The sequence below is a fragment of the Carassius auratus genome, unplaced genomic scaffold, assembly GCF_003368295.1.
Source record: "Carassius auratus strain Wakin unplaced genomic scaffold, ASM336829v1 scaf_tig00028032, whole genome shotgun sequence".
NCBI classification, from domain to species: Eukaryota; Metazoa; Chordata; class Actinopteri; order Cypriniformes; family Cyprinidae; genus Carassius; species Carassius auratus.
In genome coordinates, this window is record NW_020525651.1 from 25521 (window position 1) to 47874 (window position 22354).

Consider the following 22354-nt stretch of genomic DNA (forward strand, 5'->3'; position numbering starts at 1 on the left):
AAAGTCTGAAACTTGGGGAAAAATGTGTTACACTTTATTATGTTAAAGAACCCTGGCATTAGCAATTTCAAAGATGCAACTATATTCTGGAAATAAACCCCAAAATTCAAACTGAGACTTCCCATATTTATGTCCAGCTTTATGATGTCACAAGCCATAAAAGTCTGTTGATACCACTGATCTATATCGAATGTTTTGGTTCCTCTTTATATTAGGCCTTAACTTTGTACTTACATAAACATTTGTTTTACTTATTGTGTTCATATTGTATTACAAAACACTTCTGCTGCTATTGTGGTGGTATGGGGTAAAGTAAGGGGCAGGTTTAGTGGTACGGGTAGGTTTAAGGTTTAAGGGATGGGTCAACAGAAATTAATTACAGATATAATTACATGCAGGTATTTTTTTTTCAATATAAGTACAATGTAAAACATGTATGTACACAGTACATATATTGTATTAAATGATTCATTTAAATGTAAGTACATAGTAGTCAAAGCCACTTAATATAAAGTGGGACCAATGTTCTCTATTATAGATCAATTGTTGATACCAAGGATGATAACTATTACAATAACTATAAAGATATAGTTTTCAAAATAATTGTACATTTTTACAGCTATTGAAATAAATAAAACTATGACAGCCAATCAGAATCCATCCTTTTTTCAAGAACTTGAGCATTTACAGCAGAAAATGACATAGGAGCAGTGCATGTTCAGCAGAATGAATGAATGAATGAAGGGTTGTTTACTTTGTAACTACAGTTTGTGTATGTGTGTTTATAGTTTTGCACTGTCTTGGCATTCATTGTGGACAGCAAAGTAAGAATTTCATTGCTCAGAGAAACTTGTTTTCCTCAATGAGTACATGAGAATTAACGCTTTGAATTTTGAATCTTCACACTAAGGGCGATTAGTATAACAATATCTAAAACTATGACAGAAGACAAAACTGCAGCACAGTAAAATAAAAAAACATTCATAAACAATATTATCATTGGTTTGGATGCTAATATAGTTGTTGTGTGTGTGTGTGTGTGTGTATATATATATATATATATATATATATATATATATATATATATATATATATATATATATATAGTATGTTTTTAAAAAAGAAAATAACTTTATATGCATATATGTTTTGCAGGGAAGACAATGGACTGGCAAGGTGACTTCCTGAATGACCATGCATTTGTGGAGCTGCAGATGGAAGGAATCCCCAGTGAGATGGACATCCAAAACCTGATCAGAGACACAGAGGAGAAACTCAGACTTAACGCCTGCAGGTCACTAGCCTAGACGACTCACAAAAAAAAGAAAAAATGTTTGAATGATAGTGTAGATGTTTGCATTTTCAAGGCATAAGTTTGCTGTGATCTGCTGAACATTGTTGTTCTAAATCAAGTATTGTTGAAATTGACAGAGTGATTTGTGAATGGATTGAAATGTAAAAATGATCAAGAAATCAGTTATGATTTACACAATTTATCATTTTTAGGTCTGTGTGTTTTTTATTATACCATTGCATTCATATAGGACACAAACAATAGCAATGTTCCCTATTTTATAGAATAAAACCTATTTCTATGCTCAATCCTGAGATGCTAAGAAAAAAAATGGTATGGTATACAGGGAATACAGCCTTTCATCTCAAACACATAAACACACATCTTGTAGGTTTTTAATGGACTGACCCATTCAAAATGAGACAGTTTCATTTTGTATTGATCCTCCGTGTGCTTCAGTCTTAAAGGTGCTGGTTCTTTAGAAGGTTATTGATCACCCTCATATAAAATGCATCAATATTTTAATATATATGACCAAGGGTTTGTGCTACAAGGATACTGTATGAATTGCTACTCTCAGTACTGTTGGACGAGACATAAAATTGCATAGGCAAATATATTAAGCACAAAGATTTTTTTGTCATGTAGGAGATGTAACTGCAGGGCGGTAGCAGTTGTTTAGTGCTTGAGTGGATATTGTATAGCACTTCATTTTCAGAGCTATTATTTCCACAGAAGCTTCCTCCAGTGTCGGTAATCCTAACATAGAGACCACATGATTAATTGAGGGTTGATGAATAGCACGCCACTTCATCTGAAATCAATGAACTTAAACACATTCTGAATGCAAGCTTGCAGCTAGACGTCCTTTTTGTCCATTGTGATGGAAGGTTTTTTGCATTATCAGATATTGAGGTTTTGTTGTCGGCGAAGGACATGTTGACGAGCGCCCCTGAACTTGTTTCTCTTGCTCCGTTTTAATTCACAATCTTTTTACGCCGATAATGCACCTCAGACTCTCACCTGCATCGGTAGTTTTGGAGGACATGCTCCTCACGACTAGATTTCTGTTTGTTCTACTGATCCTTCCCTGTCTACCCTCCCTGATGGCTCCTCTCTCCATTGTGCCGCCGGTTTCGAAAAATCTATCTCTGCCATGCTTTTATCCTTTATGTTGCTCTGAGGACACGCGCAGACCAGAAGGGTCTACGCTAAATGTGTTGTGCGTGAACAAAGGCGGTCTTACTCCCCCCTGCCATTAGACACACGTTCTCATTCCTGTCTGTCCGGCCTCTCTCCTCTCCAAATGGGAAAGTAATAATTGAAGATTCCACATCTTGAAACGAAAACCCTTGTGTGGGTAATTCAAGTATTATTACTGAAGGCTGAGACAGTTTTTCTGCCTCTCTAAGCATTAAAGGGTTATTTTGTGTTCTTGGAGAAAGATGGAAGATGGCGAACCATTATAAGAACAAAGAACCCGGATAATAGGGAATTGTGCCTAGGAGAAAGAGAAAGGGATGGTGGGAGGGGTGTAGCTCCAGCGGTCGGTCGAGCCGAGCTGATGTGGGTGACGACTTTGCCCTTTTCTGTGACCTCCTCTGGGGTGGGCCAAAGCTGTGATCTACACCTGCTACCTAACCTACTTATCAGAGGACTAACCCAAGAAAAGAACGGGAAACTGGAGATTTTGAGGCTGTCTGTCTCGTTTCTCGGTCCTAACCCATTTATGGGTCAACGAGACGGGCCGCCTCCTCTCGGTTCTAGGATGTCGGAGATTTGCCTAAGAGCCACTTCCTAATTGAAGGAGATTAAGATAGCCTGTCAAACAGCCTTGGATCTCCCAAATTGAAACGCTGTTATCCATTAAGCTTCATCAAATCGGACACTCAGGGAGGCCACCGGCAGTACGCCGGCTCCTAATGAAGTGTCAGCTATAGTCCAGCGACAGGAGGCCGGGCTTCGGATTTCAACCCGGCTTATGGAAGATAGCCGCAGTGGCATGCCAATTTACCTCGTGTGTGCGTCCTGACAAATAACCCGTTGGGGGTTTGGCACTGGAGGAGGCTAAGCAGGCCAGATCTACAGTCAGCGGGATCCACTTTCACAGGTCTCATTGGGTCCGGCATATTCAGGAAAAGAGAGGCCTTCTTTGATAGCTCCCAGATAGGCTATTTGTTTCCTGGGCACATGACTTGGTGCTCACTGAAGCTGGGGGTTATTTGAAAGAGATCTTTTCCTCTCCCTCCCTCTTACCCTGCTATTTCCTTCTCAGCTTCACTCTCCTGGAGCGCGACAGCCCACCCACACTAAATTAATTTTGACAAGGAACTTAAGATAACGTCAAAGCGCTGACTAATCAGTGTATTGGGTTTCTGTAAGGCAGAGAGCTGTGAAACATGCCATCATATTTAATAAAAGACTCCCGTTGCCTCTCTCTTTCTTTCTAGTCCTCTTGTTCCCCCCCCCCCCCCCTCCACCCTCTCGCTCTCTCTTTACCTGGTCTGTCATGTCTGGTTTGTGCGGATTTGAAAAACAATTACAGTTTTTGGAAGCGTGATTGGCAGACAGGGAGGAAGCAGAGAATGAGGCTTAAGGGAGCTTTCGCTAGTCTCTGCGCTCAGGGTTTTGTGTGGAGCTGGTCTCCCTGAAATTCCTTTCAACTTCCTCTTTTGTTGTTGTTTGATTTAAAGGGTAGATTAATCAGGAATTTTTTTGTGTGCATGTGAGGCTGTTGACGGTCTTTTTGGCTTTAGTCTGTGTGTTTCTCTGAGACGGTCTCTCTCTCTCTCTGTCTGCCTCTGTTCTTTCTTTCTTGTTGTGTGTGGCTGTCCGAATCAGTGAAAATCGTGTTATTGGATCTGATTAATCTAGAGAGGGTTAACACTCCTCTTCAGGTGAGGTCAGATGATAGGGAATTTTGTCTTGACTTCATCTTTTCCACAGAAAAATATGTCTGTTCACCTTTATTTTTTGTATAAATGTTGTATTTTTTTTGTATTGTATGTACCTATAATTAGTTGTATGTAATCATAATTCATAGTTGTGAAATGTTCATATTCTTAGCTACATCGTTAAAGAGCAATCCATAAATAAAAAAAGGACCAGTGCTTAATCTAATATATTATATTGTGTCAAGTATTATACTCTTTATAGGTATCTTTATGGGAAAATAGAACAATGTATTTTACTGTTGTTAGTAAATATGGTGAAAAAAAAAGATTGCATAGGGTATGATAAGGCAGTGGTTTCCAACGAGCGGACTGCAACAAACTATTGTAATTACATAATATTTAATATTAACAAATGTTTGTTGTTTTTTTTTTTAAGTTATTTGTAATTTTATGATATTTGGTGCTGTGCTGGGTCGCATCGGTATCCAATAAAAGGCGAGTTCCCAATGTGACAGTGATCATGAGGGGGAAATAAACCGCTTGTTCTAGGATGATTGGATTACAATTTTTCAAAAATAATATTTAGGAGGGATAAATAGAATGCTTTATATATGCAGACTTTATTCAAAGAGTTGCTAAAAGTTTCCCAAAAGCTCCTTTAATCTGATTGTATTTATTTATTTATTTTGAAAGTTACTCATTTTGATCCCATCTGTGATGATCTATTCATATGTGAAGCATGTCCCTTAAATATTTATTGCTGCAATGTGAAACTCTGACACATCATCAGTGGCAGCCGGGCAGAAGTTTGACAGCAGCTGCCCCTTTGATTGATGCCAGTCCTCATGAGTGCTCAGACCAACACTGTCCGTGACTCGCCTTCAGTGATCGCTGAACCCATCCAGCGCCGATACACAGAGGATTACGCAGAAGTGTGTGCGGATGAGAGATGGGACTTTTATGAAGTTTTAGCGTTGTGTGGCTGCACAGATGGAAGCTCGTTTAGACCCTGCTGTTTGAGCAGAGTCCTGGGGTGACGCCTGGCTCAGCACCGGCTCTGAGCACAAATCCTTATTTTATTAGAAACATTAAACAGACTTAGTCAGTATATCTGCCTTTCTGCTAGCTCTGGATGGCTACACTTAACTAATGTATAAGAGCTAAGCTGAGCGATATCCTTGAGTTAACAACGTTCACAGAAAACACAGAGGAGCAAATAATTGCCATGAACATGTTCAGAACACCATAGTTCACACAGAACTTCTCAAAATATACCAAACTGGTACAACAAAGTAAATCCGCACATTTAAATACAATTTGGCTGCTTTTGTCAACACGCGTTGACTATAAGAGGAATTCCATCACTATAAAAGGGCAGTTTTGTTTGTGTGTCTGTGTTGACAGCATCTTTAGTGTGTAAAACTGAATTTTTATGTTCCCTGTTAGCGCTTGTGTTTTTACAGCGAGCTTTAGGCTGTTCATTAAACAGAATGGGAAGATTTGCTTCTCCAGCACGGTCCTCTCGTCACACATATTTCCTTTTTACTACAAAAAGAGACACATTTGTTGGATTCCTGTCGCCAACCTTGCATTTTAACCAACGGAAAGAGCCCTCTTCGTCTTTGCTTTCTACATTATTCAGCTGCATATCGTTAAAATTAACAGCCCTTTATGTTCACTTTATGTTTGCTCTCTTTTTTCGAGGAAGTAAAACTGTGTCAGGTTTAAATGGAATTTAATAAGCTGCCATTCGAAGGCATCTGGACTCGTGCATAGCCGTGGTGTTTACAGCAGTGGTTTATGTCGCTTTGTAAGGGTTTGTTTCAGCTGCCGTGTGTGTGTATATGTACCTGTATGGCTTTACGGCTTTGTGTCATGTCTCATTTTTCACGGATAGAAGGAGACAGAAGTGCTGATGCCGTGTGGTTATGAGGAAGATCGACTCATCCTGTGTCGTTGAGAGAGATGTGCCACATGCCGAAACATGCACACACAACTGATATATTGATGTCTGTGTTCATTAGCCCCGATGTGGCTGATATTAGCTGTAGAGTGACATTAACCGGAGTGTACTTGAGTTTAAAGGGACAGCTCGCATGTAACAAATTGTGAGGGTGTATAAAAAATTATTTCAGTGCTAAAAGTTCAGTGTAATTCAACTGCGCAATGTGAAGTCAGACAAAGATTTTCTAAACCGGATGTTCATGTTCATGTTGTGTTTTTTTTGGGGGGGCATTTTATTGATAGAAGAAGTGGATCAAAGTAAGCAGTTTTCAATCTTGAATGTTGAATGAATGTTTTTAATTACATTTTCCAAATATTTTATTTTATTATAATTTTTTTTCAAATTCAAATTTATGCATATTTCCTCCACATAAAAGTGCAGATCACGTGGGCCTAGATTTGAGAATTTGCTTATCACAATTGTATGTAACTTTGTAAATTAGAAAAACAGCTTCCAACATTTTTTCTCAGCCTTTTCTGTACACCGATGCCACTTGGCTATTATGTATGTATGTATGTGGAGTTCAGCAAACAAGTATGCAGGGCAAGTAAAAATCTGAACTACTGATGTAAATGAGTCTGCAGAACAAATCTTTGAACCCTGGGACATGACTATTTTAATATTGCTGTAAGTTGATTTAGTGCCATTAAGATTAAATAATTGTGACAGTAAAAGTAAATCACTTACATTTATGAATTTTATGCAGAGTTTGTACCCATTCTTGAGAGTGTGTGCTTCTTCCTTTTATTATAGCATTGAACAGAACCTGAAGGAACTGCAGGCCAAGGTTGGAGAGGCCAGTAGCGGAGAAAGAGTTCCCAGTCCAATAGAATGCCTCCAGTGGTTTAGTCAGCGCAACTTGAGCATCCTGAAACCAGTGGCTACGGGACACCAAGAGCTTCTGGACTTCCTTCGAGCTTTGGTGATCAAAACCATACTTAACCCCAAATGCAATCTTCCCAACAGACATCATCATGACATGTTTTGGAATAGTATTGATTTCACATTCAGTTCTTGAAGTTTTTAATACTATCTGTCATATATTTTAACAGCAAAACTCACTAAAGGCAGAGGATGCTTTTGAAGAGGCTATTCTACATTTACTACTGAACATCTCTACTCAATGTGGCGTTGCTTTCCCTACCTCCTGCCCTGCATCTAGCGAAGAGCATTCCTCATCTCCTAACTTATCCATGCCATGTGATGACCTTGCTTTGGAAGTCCGGAAGGCATGGGATGATGTTCGTTTCTCATTGCGGAGCCACTTACTTCGCAAACTCCAGATGATGACTGAACCAAGCAAGACTGAGGGAGAACTGAGTGTTGGGACCAAGGTTCCTCAGAAGATCTTCTACCTTCAGCAACTGTTATTCCTCTACCCTGAAACAAAGGTCTTCATCTGGTACCAGCAGCTTCAGATCAAGGCCGTCCTCAGTGTTCTCCAAAACTGCCAGAGCTGCATTCCAGGAGGGCAGAAGGGCTTCGACAGACTGACTCTGGGGTTTCAAACTGCCTCTCCAGCTCTTTGCTCAATGCTTCGGGAGGAAATACATGTGCTTAATGGAGTTGCAGAACCACATAAGATCATTGCCTTCCTTAACCACGTCTACCTGAACACAGTGGCACAGGAACTAGGTGTGCTGATGGACAAGGAGGTCGAGACCGCACTGAAAGACAACACTACGCACAGCATGAAAGGAGGCAAGATGTCCAGCAAGAAGTCTGCTGTAGGTCAGTGGCTTAATGCTCTACTCTTCATTTTGCACATAAAACTGGAAGTAATTAAAATTGTTTTAATCGGTTTGGCTGACCGCTAAAGTACAGAAAAGTTGTTGTTATTGACGTTTAAATAGTTTAATGTCTCACTGTGCTTTGAAATGAAATAATAGAACAAATAAACAATTGGAGAATCAACTTTTTGACTAAGAGTAGTACCCTTGGCAGAAATAATAGCGGAACACACTTGTTTTTTTAATGAAAACTAAATTTTGTTTGTAAAGTTTTTCCAAACACTGATGCAGAAGTTTCCACAAATGTGTTGCACTTGGAGGTTTCTTTGCTTTCACCCTTCTGTCCAGTTCATCCCAAACCAACTCGATAGGGTTTAAGTCTGGAGACTGTGCTGACCATTCCCTGATTTGAAGCCTTTACTTCTGAGGTAGTTCTAACATAGCCTGGAGGTATGTTGTGGGTCATTATCTAGCTGTAGGTTGAACCCCTGACCAACTCATGTACCAGAGGGTATTGCATGGCTCCAACATGCTGTGGTAGTCTTTTTGGTGCAGGGTGCCAGGGTGCCACTCACTCTTGAACTGGAAATTTCAGTAGGCCACTGGAAGTAAACCTCTTCTTTTTTTTTCAGAAAACTTTGACTGGTATAGAGTATATTATTTCCTGTAGTTTAGGTGTACAGATTTTTTGGCACCCTCTGAAAAAGAGCTCTTTGCTGCATAAAGTTTGCTTGGTTTATGGCTTCAAACCTTTGAAAGATATTTATATTTTTGTTTAAGTTGCTTGCAAGCTAATGTTAACTTAGCACATTGCACCAGTGCTTACAAAAACTTTCCAAACTATTTTTGATTTCTTGTCACTGTTAAATTAATGAAAATGGAGAAACTGTGTCTTGAGTTGAATGAATCATTGTACACAACACTCTAAACATTTTCAAAACAAAAGTCCTTTTCCTACACTTATTGGCCAAACGGAAAAAAAAAAAAAAGCTATTGGTTGGTATCAATTATTTGTGTGTTAGCATTCTTAGCATTGGCAGAAGTGTGTTTATGGTTCTTGGAACTGCCAAAATAAAGTTGCTGGAGCTGTCAGAATAAAAGTTATTCTCTGACACTTGTTGGCCAGACAGAAAAAATGTATCATTGAATGCCAAAAAAAATGGAGGGAATTAGACTTCATGCTGATAACCAAATGTCTAACTACATGAAACTAGTACAATATGTGACCCTGAACCACAAAACAAGTCATAAGGGTCACTTTTTGGAAACTGAGATATATACATCATCTTTCCATCATTTTTCCAAATAAGCTTTCCATTGATATATGGTCTGTTAGGAAAGGACAATATTTGGCTGAGATATAATTATTACAATATCTGGAATCTGAGGGTGCAAAACAAACAAACAAGAAAATTGCCTTTAAAGATGTCCAAATTAAGTCCTTAGCAATGCATATTACTAATCAAAAATTAAGTTTTGATATATTTACAGTAGGACATTTACAAAATATCTTTATGTAATATGATCTTTACTCAATATCCTAATAATTTTTGGCATACATTTTTTTTTTGACCCATACAATGTATTGTTGGCTATTGCTAGAAATAAACCAGTGCTTATTATGACTGGTTTTGGGGTTTTAGGGTCACATATAAATATTCCTTACTTCCAGGCATCTTTTAAATCATATTTAAAGGATTGTAACAATCACCGTTTTATTATCTTATTTTTATTATCTTTTTTTTTTTTTTCTCTGTTCTACTGATATTATGCCAAGTATTGACAGATCAGTATTAGACTCACTTATACTCCTTCTAGAGACGTCACTGTCCATTTTTGAATGGACTCATTAGGGCTCCTCTTCCATTTAATTCACATTCCTGCCACAATTCACTAATTTTTACAAGCAGCAGACACTTTTCCTCATTTTCCCACTGTAAAGACAGAATGAGGGAGCAGTAGGGCTCAATAATTGGCCCTGTGTCCATGGGGCCACTTAATTCAGGTCCATAGACCTATAAAGGGCCCAACAATCCTTCAAACACAATAACAGGGGCACTGCAAGTGTGTATTGCTGGAAAGTGACTGTAATGTGTTTCAGACACTTATGAGTATATAAATAATGTACTTACAACTCTGTACCAGAAGCCCGTAGGCAAAATTTAATGATTGAAATAGTTGTCACATGCCTCTTTATGGCTGGTTTTCCAGCTAACAAACGTCTCAGGAAATCTAAACATGAGGTGAAATCAAACAATGAATGCTTTGACAGTTTTTGATGGTTGCAGGGTTTGTGTTTTAGCAACATAGCTGAAGTAAATGACGAATAAACGGTACGCTTTCAATGGAAGGCATCAAAACAACCTGCCGTTTCTTTTCTTTGTCTTGTTAGGTGATATTTATTGTGCTTTATTCATTCTCCATATTTCCGCGGAAAGCCTGTCTGGGAGAAGTGGTGGTGGTGGGGTTGTGGGGAGGGGGGGTGAATCTTGACGCGCTGTCCCACGGGAGCGATGCCGCTCCTGGCATCACACACTGTCAAGGCACTGAAGCATTTAACAGCTTTTCATGCGCAGATATGCCAGTTCCTTTAACCCCTCCATCTGAAAGGGATGAACAGACTTTGTTCCCCCCCTCCTTCACCAGATGTGGGAGTCTCAGCCCTTTGTACCCATCTTCTTCCATCCCTTGCTTTTCATCCCTCTCACTTTATGTCGTCTTTTTTTCCACTCCACTTTTTCTTAGAGGTAATGGGGTGAGGGCTGGGCTCAGGAGACTGCCATACAGGTCAGCTGATCTGGAACAATGAGGAGTTTAAATCCTTACTATCACACCTCAGTGGATTTGTAGCAGACAGGATAAAGAACTGAAAAAGTGGAAGTGAGAGACAGATAGTGTATTGTGTGTGTGTGTGTGTGTGAGAGAGAGAAAATAAGATCTGGCTGATGTTTGTATGTTCTTGCACATACAGTGTATGCGCACATTACATGCTGTATTTGAAACACACAGACACTGGATATTTCACATATATGTCATTTTCAGGTAGAAGGTATATAGATTTCTGTGATGTGCTGCATTCTCAAAGGAGACTCTTTTTTTATGTATAGTAAAGCTTACAGAAAATCAATATTACTTCACTCACTTTTTGGTAGGGCAAGGTTTTCAGTTTGTATAACATACAGTAGGGTCCAAAACTATGAGACTTCACTGAAAATCTGGAAGGTTAAACAGAACATTTCAGTTTTTCTTATGATTAAAACAATAAACATGACAACTTCGTAAGTCTTGCTTTCTAGGTCACTACTAAAATAAGTAAGTTTGTGAGCATGTGTACACAGACGGTCAGATGTTTTTCCACTGGAGCTCAAGATGCTCTTTGAATCATCTCGATCATGATGGGGAACATGTTCTTTAGGTGGATTTTTTTTTTTAAAGCAAAAGGGGGGCAAACCAAATAGTACTGAAACTTTCTGAAATGTTGCATTTTTTCACTATAACATTTCGCTGTAGTTTGTATGCTGATAACTTCGGTATGCAATGAACATAAAATGCAATTCAAAAGCATTTTCACTAGTTAGAGGTGCTCCGATCACGATCGGCCGATCGTTATGCGCATCTCGTCAGTAAAGCCGGTTATTTAATCAGCGGTTAATTCCATCAGGTGCGTGATTTCACATAGAGCAAGCTGTTACTACACAGAGCCGTTGTTAATAGAGAAGATGCGCAAATCACGTTAATTTTCAGCGTTTATTGGCCCATCTTCTCAGTTAACAACGGCTCTGTGTAGTAACAGCTGCTCTATGTGAAATCACGCACCTGATGGAATTAACAGCTGATTAGAGAACCGGCTTTACTGACGAGATGCGCATTAACGATCGGCCGATCGTGATCGGAGCACCCCTATCACTAGTGGTATCAGACATTTACGCCACACGGTATTTATGTAACGTGTTGTCAGAGGAGATCCATCATTTTTTAATGCAGTAATATGCAGGTAGTCTGAAAACTAACAACCCCAAAAAAAACAACCTTCCATTGCACATACACTACCATTCAAACTAAATGTATTCATAAATAAATACTGTTCTTTTAAAATTTCTAGTCTTTAAAAACTGAAGTACAGTTCAAATTATTTTCTGTGGTCGTTTGTGATTTGTGTCACATATAACTTTTATTTACATGGAAAATCCTGTTAAACGGTGATTCAGAGTTTTTTTTTTTTTTTTTTTTGTCTTCACCATTCCATAATGTTTTGTTTACTGTGTGTTAATCAGTATCATAATGTGATATATGTGAAGTTGTTTACCTGTGGGTTCACTGTGTATTTCTCAGTAATTGTTCAAATATGTCAAGCGGTTCTGTTATACCTGCCACTGATTTTGTTTTAGTAAATTTGACTAACCTATGGCTACAGAATAACAATTGCATCTAATGCTGCCAAAAATAGACAGAAGTGGAGACTCACAACACCAGTTACTCCTCCCTGTAACGCATTAATAAAGATATCAAAACCTGCCATTTTATTTATTTTTTACCTCAAGAAGGGCCGCCCACCCCCTACTGCATCCCAGCTGGACTGTGCCTCTGGCATTGAAGGAGCCAGTTTAGTGTGTGTCAGTGGAGCAGCTTATAATGCCGTCTGTCTCAGTGAGCAGTGGGCTGCAACAGACAACCCTCTGCATGCCACAGCAGCCAGACTCCCTCAGGCCGTCAGGGGGCTCCACATGTGGCCGCTTCAAGCCCCGGGGCCCCGCCAACCACAACACCACCAAGAGCACATGTCCTGTTATATGAGACTGAACTGATTTTTGCATTTACAGCTAGCTACGTGCTTTTCCAGCTTGCTTTTTCTCTTTTTCAGCTCCTTCCAATATCATGGGAAATGTAAAAAAAATATGCTCTAATCCCCAGAGCATCCGCATCTGTACGGATGTCTGTCTGTGACACTTGGCAGAGTCGTTGTGGCGCTGTCACTCACAGGCGGCGTAGAGCGCGTCTTAGACGTGGCTGGTGGATAAATGAGGCTTTTTCTGAATGGCTAATGTTCAGGGTCAGGCCACACGTCAGGAACAAGAACGCCGCTGAACGCCCGTCGTGTCTTTTTAAGATCGGCCTCTCTCTCTTTTTCCACTTTCCTGCCAGAGAGGCCAATCAACACCAATATAAGAGAGAGAGGAAATGAAATCAGTGGCTAAATTGTTGCGTGATTGCCCATTCCCTAAAGATGCCGGGCAACATTTGGAGAAAAGCATTTAATAATTGCTTTTAGGGCCATGTCAGACACATGCAATTTCCTGCACTAATGGCCCAGCTAGGCAGAACACGGCCTCAAGGGTCAGAGCAGGACAAGCCAGCCAGCGAGAGCTGGGTCTGTGTGTGTGTGTGTGTGTGTGTGTAAGAGAGACGGAGGAAAGGAGAATGAAAGAAGAAATGAGGGAGCAGGCATGGAGGAGATGAAGTGGCAGCGAGTGTAACCCAAAGGGGAAATGCACTTCAGTGTGAGTTTAATACACCAGGCCGGGGATTTGGCAACCTGCCACACAGCAATTGTTTACCTTTTTGCTCACTGGCTGCATCTGTTCTGTTTTGTAAACGGCACTAAACTATCTGCCCGTAAACACTGGAATCAATAACAACTGTTTGGGCATTTCCCAGCCTCCCCTACGATTCTTTCTTTCTTCTTCTTTTCTCTCCCTAGCTCTCTCTCTCATTTTCTTTGTGCCATTTTTCACTGCCTTCCCCCTTCTAGTCAAAGCAAGTGTGACGTGAATAGTTTACAAAAGGCTTTTTTTATGCCGAAGAACACATTTGAAGAAAAACGATATGGCTTTGCAAGTAATTTCATTTATTATCAGTCATTATTCCTCGCAACCATGCTTGATGTGCTGTAACTTTCATGGAATGTCTCTATACTCATAAAAAGAAATGTTCTTTACTGGCATCTATGGTTACATGAAGAACCTTAAACAACCATGGAACCTTCCAATTGTACAAAAGGTTCGATATATTGGAAAATGTTCTTCATACCAGGAAAATAAAAAATATATATTTTAAGAATGTTTTACTGAAAGGTTCTAAGAGGAACCCAAAATGCTTCAGTGAACGTCCAAGGAGGCCTCAATATAAATGAACATTTGAGGCAAAACAACACAAGATATTTGTAATCAAATTATATACAAATGCATTTATTTGAAGATCCAAACTCTCGCTTAATAGATCAGGTAGCCTAATCTAAATGGGATTTTTTTTCATACGAAAAAGTCATTCATATTATACTGAATAGCCTATATTTTTCTAATTATGCCAAGCTCTAAAACATTTTATTGGATAGAAACTTCATCAAGTAACTCTAGGTCAACTGAAAATCATGCGGCTTTCAAATGTTGTTGTAGACAGTGCGTGGCCTTGGAGTCAAATTGTTGAGAACCACTGTCCTAGACTGGCCATACAAAAATCATTTAGTCACCCTTGTGTTGTTAAAAACCTGCTTAATTTTCTTCTGTTGAACATAAAAAATTTCCTTAAAAAAAAAAAAAAAAAAAAAAAAAAAAATATATATATATATATCCCCTAATCTTAATCAAGAGCAAAAGGGTGATTGCTCGTGGATCATCCTTTTCAAGGTTCAAACCTGCAGTCTTTTATCTTCTCCCCATACTGAACAATGCACAGGTTTTTTTATTGTGTAACAGTTGCCCACAAAGCACTTAGAGCTCTATGTAAGCTTCCTCAGGTCATCCTTCTCAAAAGTATATTCAACACTCTTACATTCTTGAAAATAATGTACTCTGGTAAAGCTTTTACTTTCCTCAGTTGCCCGATCTCTCTTGCATTATAATTGTATTTAGTTCTAATGTGTGAATTCCCTGCTGCTCTTTATAGATATTTCTCAAACACTTGAGCAATGTTCGGTTAAAGACTTTTGCCTCCTCCGTCCGTTGTTCCATCTATCTACTGTGCTCCCAGGCCTTCCCTCTTTTACTACATCTGCTATGAGTGCAATGCCCTTTTAACGACCCCGGCGAGGCCCTGACTCTCAGCTCTTTTCACAGTAAACGACACGTATCACTGCTCTCAACACCTTCAACACCTCCACCCCATCAGCGTGTTGTAATAACCCCCATTATGGCTTCAGTAGCTTGGCCATCCTCCCACACAAGACTCCTAATGGTTAGCTATGAGAGAGGCCCTAATAAGCCGTTAATGGCGGGGTAATAAATAGCCAGACAATGGCTGGGTGAGAGGAAAAGACAAGATAGAATGACAGCAGAGCATTAAACATAAAGGTGAGATGGCCGCTCTAAGTGTGAGTTAGTGGTTGGGGTGTAGAGGACGGGTGGGGTTCAAGGACACCTCTGAGAGGGATGGAGATGGATGATGGATGTTAGGTTTTGAAACATTTTGCAATGTATGTAGAAGACCGTGTCATTAATTGGCCTGAAATAGAAAATTAACTTTTATTGTAACAGTGATGTAAGGATTTGGCTATAGGAAATAAGAAATGTGTGCAGGTAACATCAATGCGTTGATTAAAACAGAGCTGCTATAATTACAAGATGCTGACATTCAGAGCTGATCAGGCACATCTCTTGTTTCTCCTCATTTTTTTTAGTCTGTTCTCTATTAAGGTATAGTTTACCAAAAAAAAAAAAAGTCAGTATTTACTCACCCTTTATCCAAACCAATATGACTTTAGAAAATAGAGCGGCTCTTTTCCATTAAGAACAAGTGGTTTACTGTATAATGTCCAAATTGTCCAAAAATTAAAAATATCATAAAGTTTGCCCATACAATAAATGCGTTCTTTTCAATTAAATTGTTATTATATATATATATATATATATATATATATATATATATATATATATATATATATATATATATATATATATATATATATATATATATATATATATAGACTGGAGTGGAGACACCTTCTCATTCAAAGAGTTTTCTTTATTTTCATGACTATGAAAATTGTAATGTGGAATTATATATGGAATTATATATATAACAAAAAAGTGTGAAACAACTGAAAATATGTCATATTGTAGGTTCTTCAAAGTAGCCACCTTTTGCTTTGATTACTGCTTTGCACACTCTTGACATTCTCTTGATGAGCTTCAAGAGGTCACCTGAAATGGTCTTCCAACAGTCTTGAAGGAGTTCCTGGAGAGATGCTTAGCACTTGTTGACCCTTTTGCCTTCTGTCTGCGGTCCAGCTCACCCCTAAACCATCTCGACTGGGTTCAGGTCCGGTGACTGTGGAGGCCAGGTCATCTGGCGCAGCACCCCATCACTCTCCTTCTTCAGTGTGACTCTACAATTTAAAGAAATATGTTTTATAAAGAAAACTCTTTGAATGAGAAGGTGTGTCCAGACTTTTGGTCTGTACTGTATATATATATATATATATATATATATATATATATATATATATACTACAATCATATTTTGTAAAATAACAGGGGTTTGAAGCAGAATGGGAGTGATTTAAGATTAATTCAATTTTGAATTTTTGTAAGGACAAATCAATTTTTCAAGCAGATTTCACACCAGGTTCAAGTTGGTAATGTAGATTCTTGGAGTAGTTTTTTTTTTTTTTTATACTTAATGGCTTTTATGCCTTTATTAGATAGGACAGTAGAGAGTGGACAGGAAAGCACTGGGTGGAAAGAGGGGAGTGGGATTGGCAAAGGACCTCGGGACTCGGGTCGCCACGAGCACAGTTGCGCTATATGTCATCACACTAACCACGAGGATGGTAGCGCCAAGAACGCTTGGATTTCAAGTGACTTCTTTGTGAGCTGTGCTTCATACATCGCAACTCTATTGACAATGGACAAACATTTTTGCTAATGTGACCACACCTAAAGTGATAAAATGCACATTTTTAACTGGACTGTTTCTTTGAGACTTTATCAATTGTGAGAAAAAGGCAAGAAAACTCATCGTAGACCCCACTTATACAGATGAAGGCGTTGCAGAGCACTGGGCACCAGAACATCAGGCGCAAGAACAGTTTCCTCCAACAAGCCATCTCCATCTATAACTGTTAGCACAACCACAGTATTTTTAACAGTGCAGTGTTCACTACAGCATTATGCAGTGAAGATATTCATTATGTAAATATACGTTTTAATTTACACCGTTGGAATACACTACACTTAATTTGCACAAACCTGTACATAAGTGTTCTGTTTACTCTCTCTGTATGTTTATTCATGTAATATATGTTCCTGTATATATGCATAATATAAGCGAGCTCATACAAATCCTAAGCCTGTGAAACACTTACTATGGTAATTCAATCATGATATGACTGCAGTTACACACTTCATTGAGATGTTTATTTTTAATCCCGGAGTAAATGGTTACAGATACTCCTATACAGAAGGACTCGCATACAGTACATTCCCAGTGCACATATTGTTACTCGTGTGCTGCATGTGGCACATAATGCACAGGTCTTATACATAATGCAGTATGTTTGGAGTGATTTTACTGACAGGCTGATGTGCTTGTATGAGCGGGAGTGTATCTCCATGCATTCATGTAGCCATTCTCCCAGTTCTGCCTCACAGTCTCCCTCTGGACCCCATTAATGAAGAGCCAAGATCCTGGTATGACACGCTCACCTGTGAAAAAAATATGTGCACACACCTACAAACATGTATACATCACAAATGCATGAATTTATTCCAGGCGCTCACTGACCCACCTCATGGGGTCAGTCTCTGCATCGCTATAATCTGCTGGCTTGCAAAATTAAATAAAATGGCACAGAAAACCCCCAAAACAAATGCATGTATGATCACCGTATGTGCCTGATAAATTGGAGAGAAATGAAAGAATAAGATTGTCATATTGCCGGCTTGTTGATAACAAAGTGACAATATGGTGTTAGAATCCAGAGGCGATATTGTTGCAATTATTTGGGGCTCCTTTCTTTTTATTTCTCCCCTCCCTCCATCGCTTTCCCACTCAATCTTCCTGGAGCTTTCATAGCCGGGGCTAATGCCTTCCTGATCCACTCCCCAATGCCTTTTCTGTCAGAGGAAGTCATTTAAGAGCACACACAAAAGTATTTGTTGAAGTGTCTGAAAATACCGCAGCCCTCTTCTCCGCGGCCCATTCTTCAGGCCTAATGCGGAACATCCCCTGGGTGATGGCTTTGGCAGCTGCAGAAATGGGAGAGCCACGCTGGAGATGAGGGTCATCGGCGGGTTACAGGAGAAAGTTTGTGGCCAGCAATGTTTGACTGTAGATTTGAGGGGAAACTTTACTGCCTCTGTGGGATTGGTGTAGATTGCGAGGCCACGGTTCACAGCTCCCTGGTGTCAAATGCACATTCACGAAGTCTTTCAGTTCTTATTTATTTCATTTATTTGAGAAACATGCCATCTTGGGTTCCAGAGTTGTTGATGGAATGTCCTCAAGGTAACCTTCGATATCCTTTACAATATCAGTCTCCAAAAATCTTTTAATTTTCATGAAAAAAAAAATTCTTTTGAAGCAATTATACAGAAATTATAGAAAAGAGTTCTGTTTAATATTTTTGTTAAATTTTTAATGTTTTTACAGTCAATTTTTTTTTAATAAAGTAATGTGTCCTTGCTTTACTTAAAAAAAAAAAGTTTTTACTGTAACTTTAAACAGTTTAATGAAACAGAAATAGTTTACTTTGACATTTACATTTAGTTATTTAGCAGACACTTTTATCCAAAGTGACTTAAAAATAAGGACAATGGAAGCAATCAAAATTAACAAAAGAGCAAACTTTATGAAAGTGCTATAATAAGTCTCAGTTAGCTTATGAATAGAGTGCTAGAATTAGAGGGTCAAATACATTTGGAAGAGATGCGGTTTTAGCCGATTTTTGAAGATGTAATTCAATCAGGAGGGAACATTAAATGTGAAAGTCTGTGAAAATGATTTTGTGCCTCTTTTGGATGGCACAATAAAGTGACTTATGTGCCCTCTAGAAACTTGCGCTCTGCAAATAAGTCTGAAGTAATACATTTCAGGAAAGGGCTGCAGAGCCAGTGATGGTTTTGTAATAATGAATATAATTAATTTTCTTCATAAATAAAAAACTATACTTAGTCCAACAGAAGTGTTTATATATATATTGGTAACATTTAATTGTATTATGCTAGATTATTTACCAGTGACAAGTCCCCTTGAAAGACTTTTAAATGTATGAAATGAAAACTTTTCTGGACTCATGTTGATGTGCTTACATTTCAACCTTCTAAATCCCTAACCCAAAGAAACTCTCTGTGTAGAGTTCGGCAAATCTTTAAAAGCTAAATAGCATTTGACTTTGACAAACCAAATATGTGCATAGTTACTGTTTGGTGCTGGTTAAGGTGGTGGATTAGCATGGCCTTCCAAAATGTATCCATTTAATCTTTCCGACAAGTGCAACCATTCTTCAGCCATTTGACTAAAGAAGTCTTGATGGTAAACTATCACATGCATTTACATTTCACATGCCTTTATTCAAAGTAACTTTCAAAGGAGAACCATCACAAACAATCATTCAAGAAACCGACAATATTTGCAGTACCCGATGCCAGGAGTAAGCTAGTGTAGTAAAAATGAAGAACATATTTGTAGCTAATTTATAGCCTTTGTTTATGGATGTGGTTTATTTAAGTGTTCGCAGAAGAGTTGTGTCTTCAACTGTTTGTTCAAGTCTGTGATGGTCTCAGCAGAACGAGTGGTTGAAAGCTCCACCACAGAACCTCAAGAAAAAAATAAGCTGTTCTTTCCAGCAAAGATGTCTGTCAACATTTTTTCCATGACCGACTCTTTGTTGTGTCTGTCTACAGCTCCTCAGCATCCTCCCCAGAGAGAGCGAAGCTTCAGCCTTACCTCCCATCAGCTCAGGTGCCTGACCCAGCTGACCAACACCTTACTGGAGCTGGAACAAACTGTGGAGGACCTGGCAACCCATCTGGGGTTCCTTAACTGCGCTGGAGAATCAGTATGCAGTGGCAAAGGTTCACTTTAACAACTATTACTAACAATTTCACACACATATGCATGCTAGAGTCAAATCTGTCAGATACAGGTCAGTGAGACGTAATGAAGTCCAGTTTTTAAGAGAAAATCCTGTTGAATCACCCTCGTGTCGCCTCAAGCTTGAACGACTTCTTTTTCGAAAAAAAAATTAAGTGTAGTCCAGTGTTGAAATGTTAGGTATTAGTAAATTTTTATTTATTTATCTATTTTATAGTTTTACAGCAAATAAGAGTAAATACATGCTTAATGTTACAACAGATTTATATTAGTGCAGTCAAACGTTTAATCATGTTTAATAATATCAAATATAATATAAATATAAATATATAAATGTATATACATGTAAATATTTTCTAAATATATACTGAATGCGTGTGCATTTATATTTACAGTACATAATAAACAGAAGACATGCATATATTATGTAAACAAAAACTTTTATTTTGGATGCAATTAATCGCGATTAATCATTTGACAGCACTAATTTATATATAAAATAAATACAATTCTATCAAACTTGCTATTCATCTAAAGTTTTGAAAAATAAAATGAAGTGTTCCACGTTAAGCAGCAGAACTGTTTTCTGCATTGATAATAAGAAATGTGCACCAAATCAGCATATAAGAATGATTTCTGAAGAAACATGTGAAAATTCAGCTTTCCCATCATAGGAATAAATGTATTAAATAGAAAAGGTTTATTATTTTTATTGCACATAAAAACATAAAAAAAACTTCCTAACCCCAAACTTTTTTTTTTTTTTTTTTTTTTTTTTTTTTTTGCGTTTCACAAAAGAAAAGAAATAATTTAGGTTTGGAATGACATGAGGGTGAGTACATGAAGACAGAATTTATTTTTAGTGATCTGCAATATCTCTTTAAAAACTATAGTACTTAATCTCATAATCAACAAAACAACCATAGTAAGCAAATGTCCCGCTGAAGCAACTGTGAAAACATATACAGATCCAGATAAGTGGTTATGTTGCTCTCAGACTTGAATGCGATCTATGCCAGTCAACAAGATATATGGTGGTGGTTTTTTTCCCGATGAATATCAGCATAGTGTAAATAAATGACAGCCGATCAAGATTTGTGACAACAGTCTGCTCCAAATCTGACATGTGAAATGATTTGTCACCGTGGGAGTGGAAACCTCGAGCTATATTGTGCTCGACGGAGCCTTTAAATACGACAAGCCTCCGATTCCTGCGTATAATAGCGGCATCTCTACAGGCAGCTTATGAAGCCAGACTGGTGGCCTGTAGCGCTACCTAGTATACATATGCTTGTTTTAATGAGAGTTTCCTCGCCTTTCTTTACAGCTCTTTTACTGTTCTGTGCGTGTGTGTGTGTGTGTCTTTTTTGCATGTAGAAACATGCTTCTACACACACAAATTGAGGAGGCAGGGAATTTATTTCCATTTATTTTTTTCTGCTATGAAAGTGACTGGTGCGTTTAGTAATTTCTGTAAAGGTTACATTAAAAAACAGGACAAGCAGAAAAGGGCTGGATTCACTGAGAAGTAAACAGCCTTTAAAGGGCAGTTATCCAAATCATTAATTCAGCCAATCAAACGACTTAATTACCAGAAATTCATCAGATGGGCTTTAAAGGTCAAAAAGTGACATGCCGGCTGCTTCTCTTCTCCTTCGCCTGGCTCGACTCTCTCTCTTCTTCAACTAAATTGCCTCGCCCGGGGTCTCACTTCCGAAGCGTCTGATTAGAAAAACGCGGCCTTGATGCATGCACTTTTAATTTGCCCACAACAAGCGCGCACACACACACATTTATCCTCCCTATAACCCTTCCATGGATTAGTCCAGATATGGCCATAGCTATCAGGGGTTCAAATCAACTCCAAAGCCTCTGAATTTAACAAAGCTTACTGTTGCAATTACTGCGTCTGCTTTTTAGCTTTTCCTCGTTTTATTGAGCGAATCACGTTGTTGTTCGTAGGTCGTCACAGCGCAGAGGAGTTTAATATGTTAGCCTAGCCTGACCCTGGCAGCCCGCATATTGACTTATTTTCCAAATGTAGAGCGTGAATGCATATGCTAATATGCTAACAGAACACATGAGAGATTCCTGCGTGAAATGTTTTTAATGAGCTGGAAATTAGAGGGATTTGGAGCACATTTCCTTTGGTAAAGCTGTCGTGACAGTTTACTGTAGATGCAGTATGTGTGTTTGTGCTTTTTCCATGCAGGGGTCCTGAAGAAGGTCAGGGATGAAATGGAGGTGACGGCAGCAGAAGACAAAGCCGCTACTGATCTTGTGCCGCAAAGCACAGAGGTGATACACATCCCTTATTTAATCACGAATGCTGAAAGTATTGTAAAACACATTTTTAACTGTCATTTAAAAGAACCCTGACATTTAAATAAATGCAGACATGTAT

General features: G+C 38.7%; 1 protein-coding gene across 1 annotated transcript in view; it reads left to right on the forward strand.

Moving 5' to 3' along the window:
• LOC113079432 (uncharacterized protein KIAA0825-like) overlaps positions 1–22354 on the forward strand; it is a gene marked incomplete at its 3' end in the record, with an annotated part of 28556 nt that overhangs the window by 5674 nt on the left and 528 nt on the right. The window contains exons 2-6 of the mRNA XM_026251693.1: positions 1156–1294; positions 6947–7115; positions 7246–7924; positions 19761–19931; positions 22163–22248. Coding sequence (XP_026107478.1) covers positions 1164–1294; positions 6947–7115; positions 7246–7924; positions 19761–19931; positions 22163–22248 — 1236 coding nt within the window. The remainder of the gene's footprint in view (positions 1–1155; positions 1295–6946; positions 7116–7245; positions 7925–19760; positions 19932–22162; positions 22249–22354) is intronic.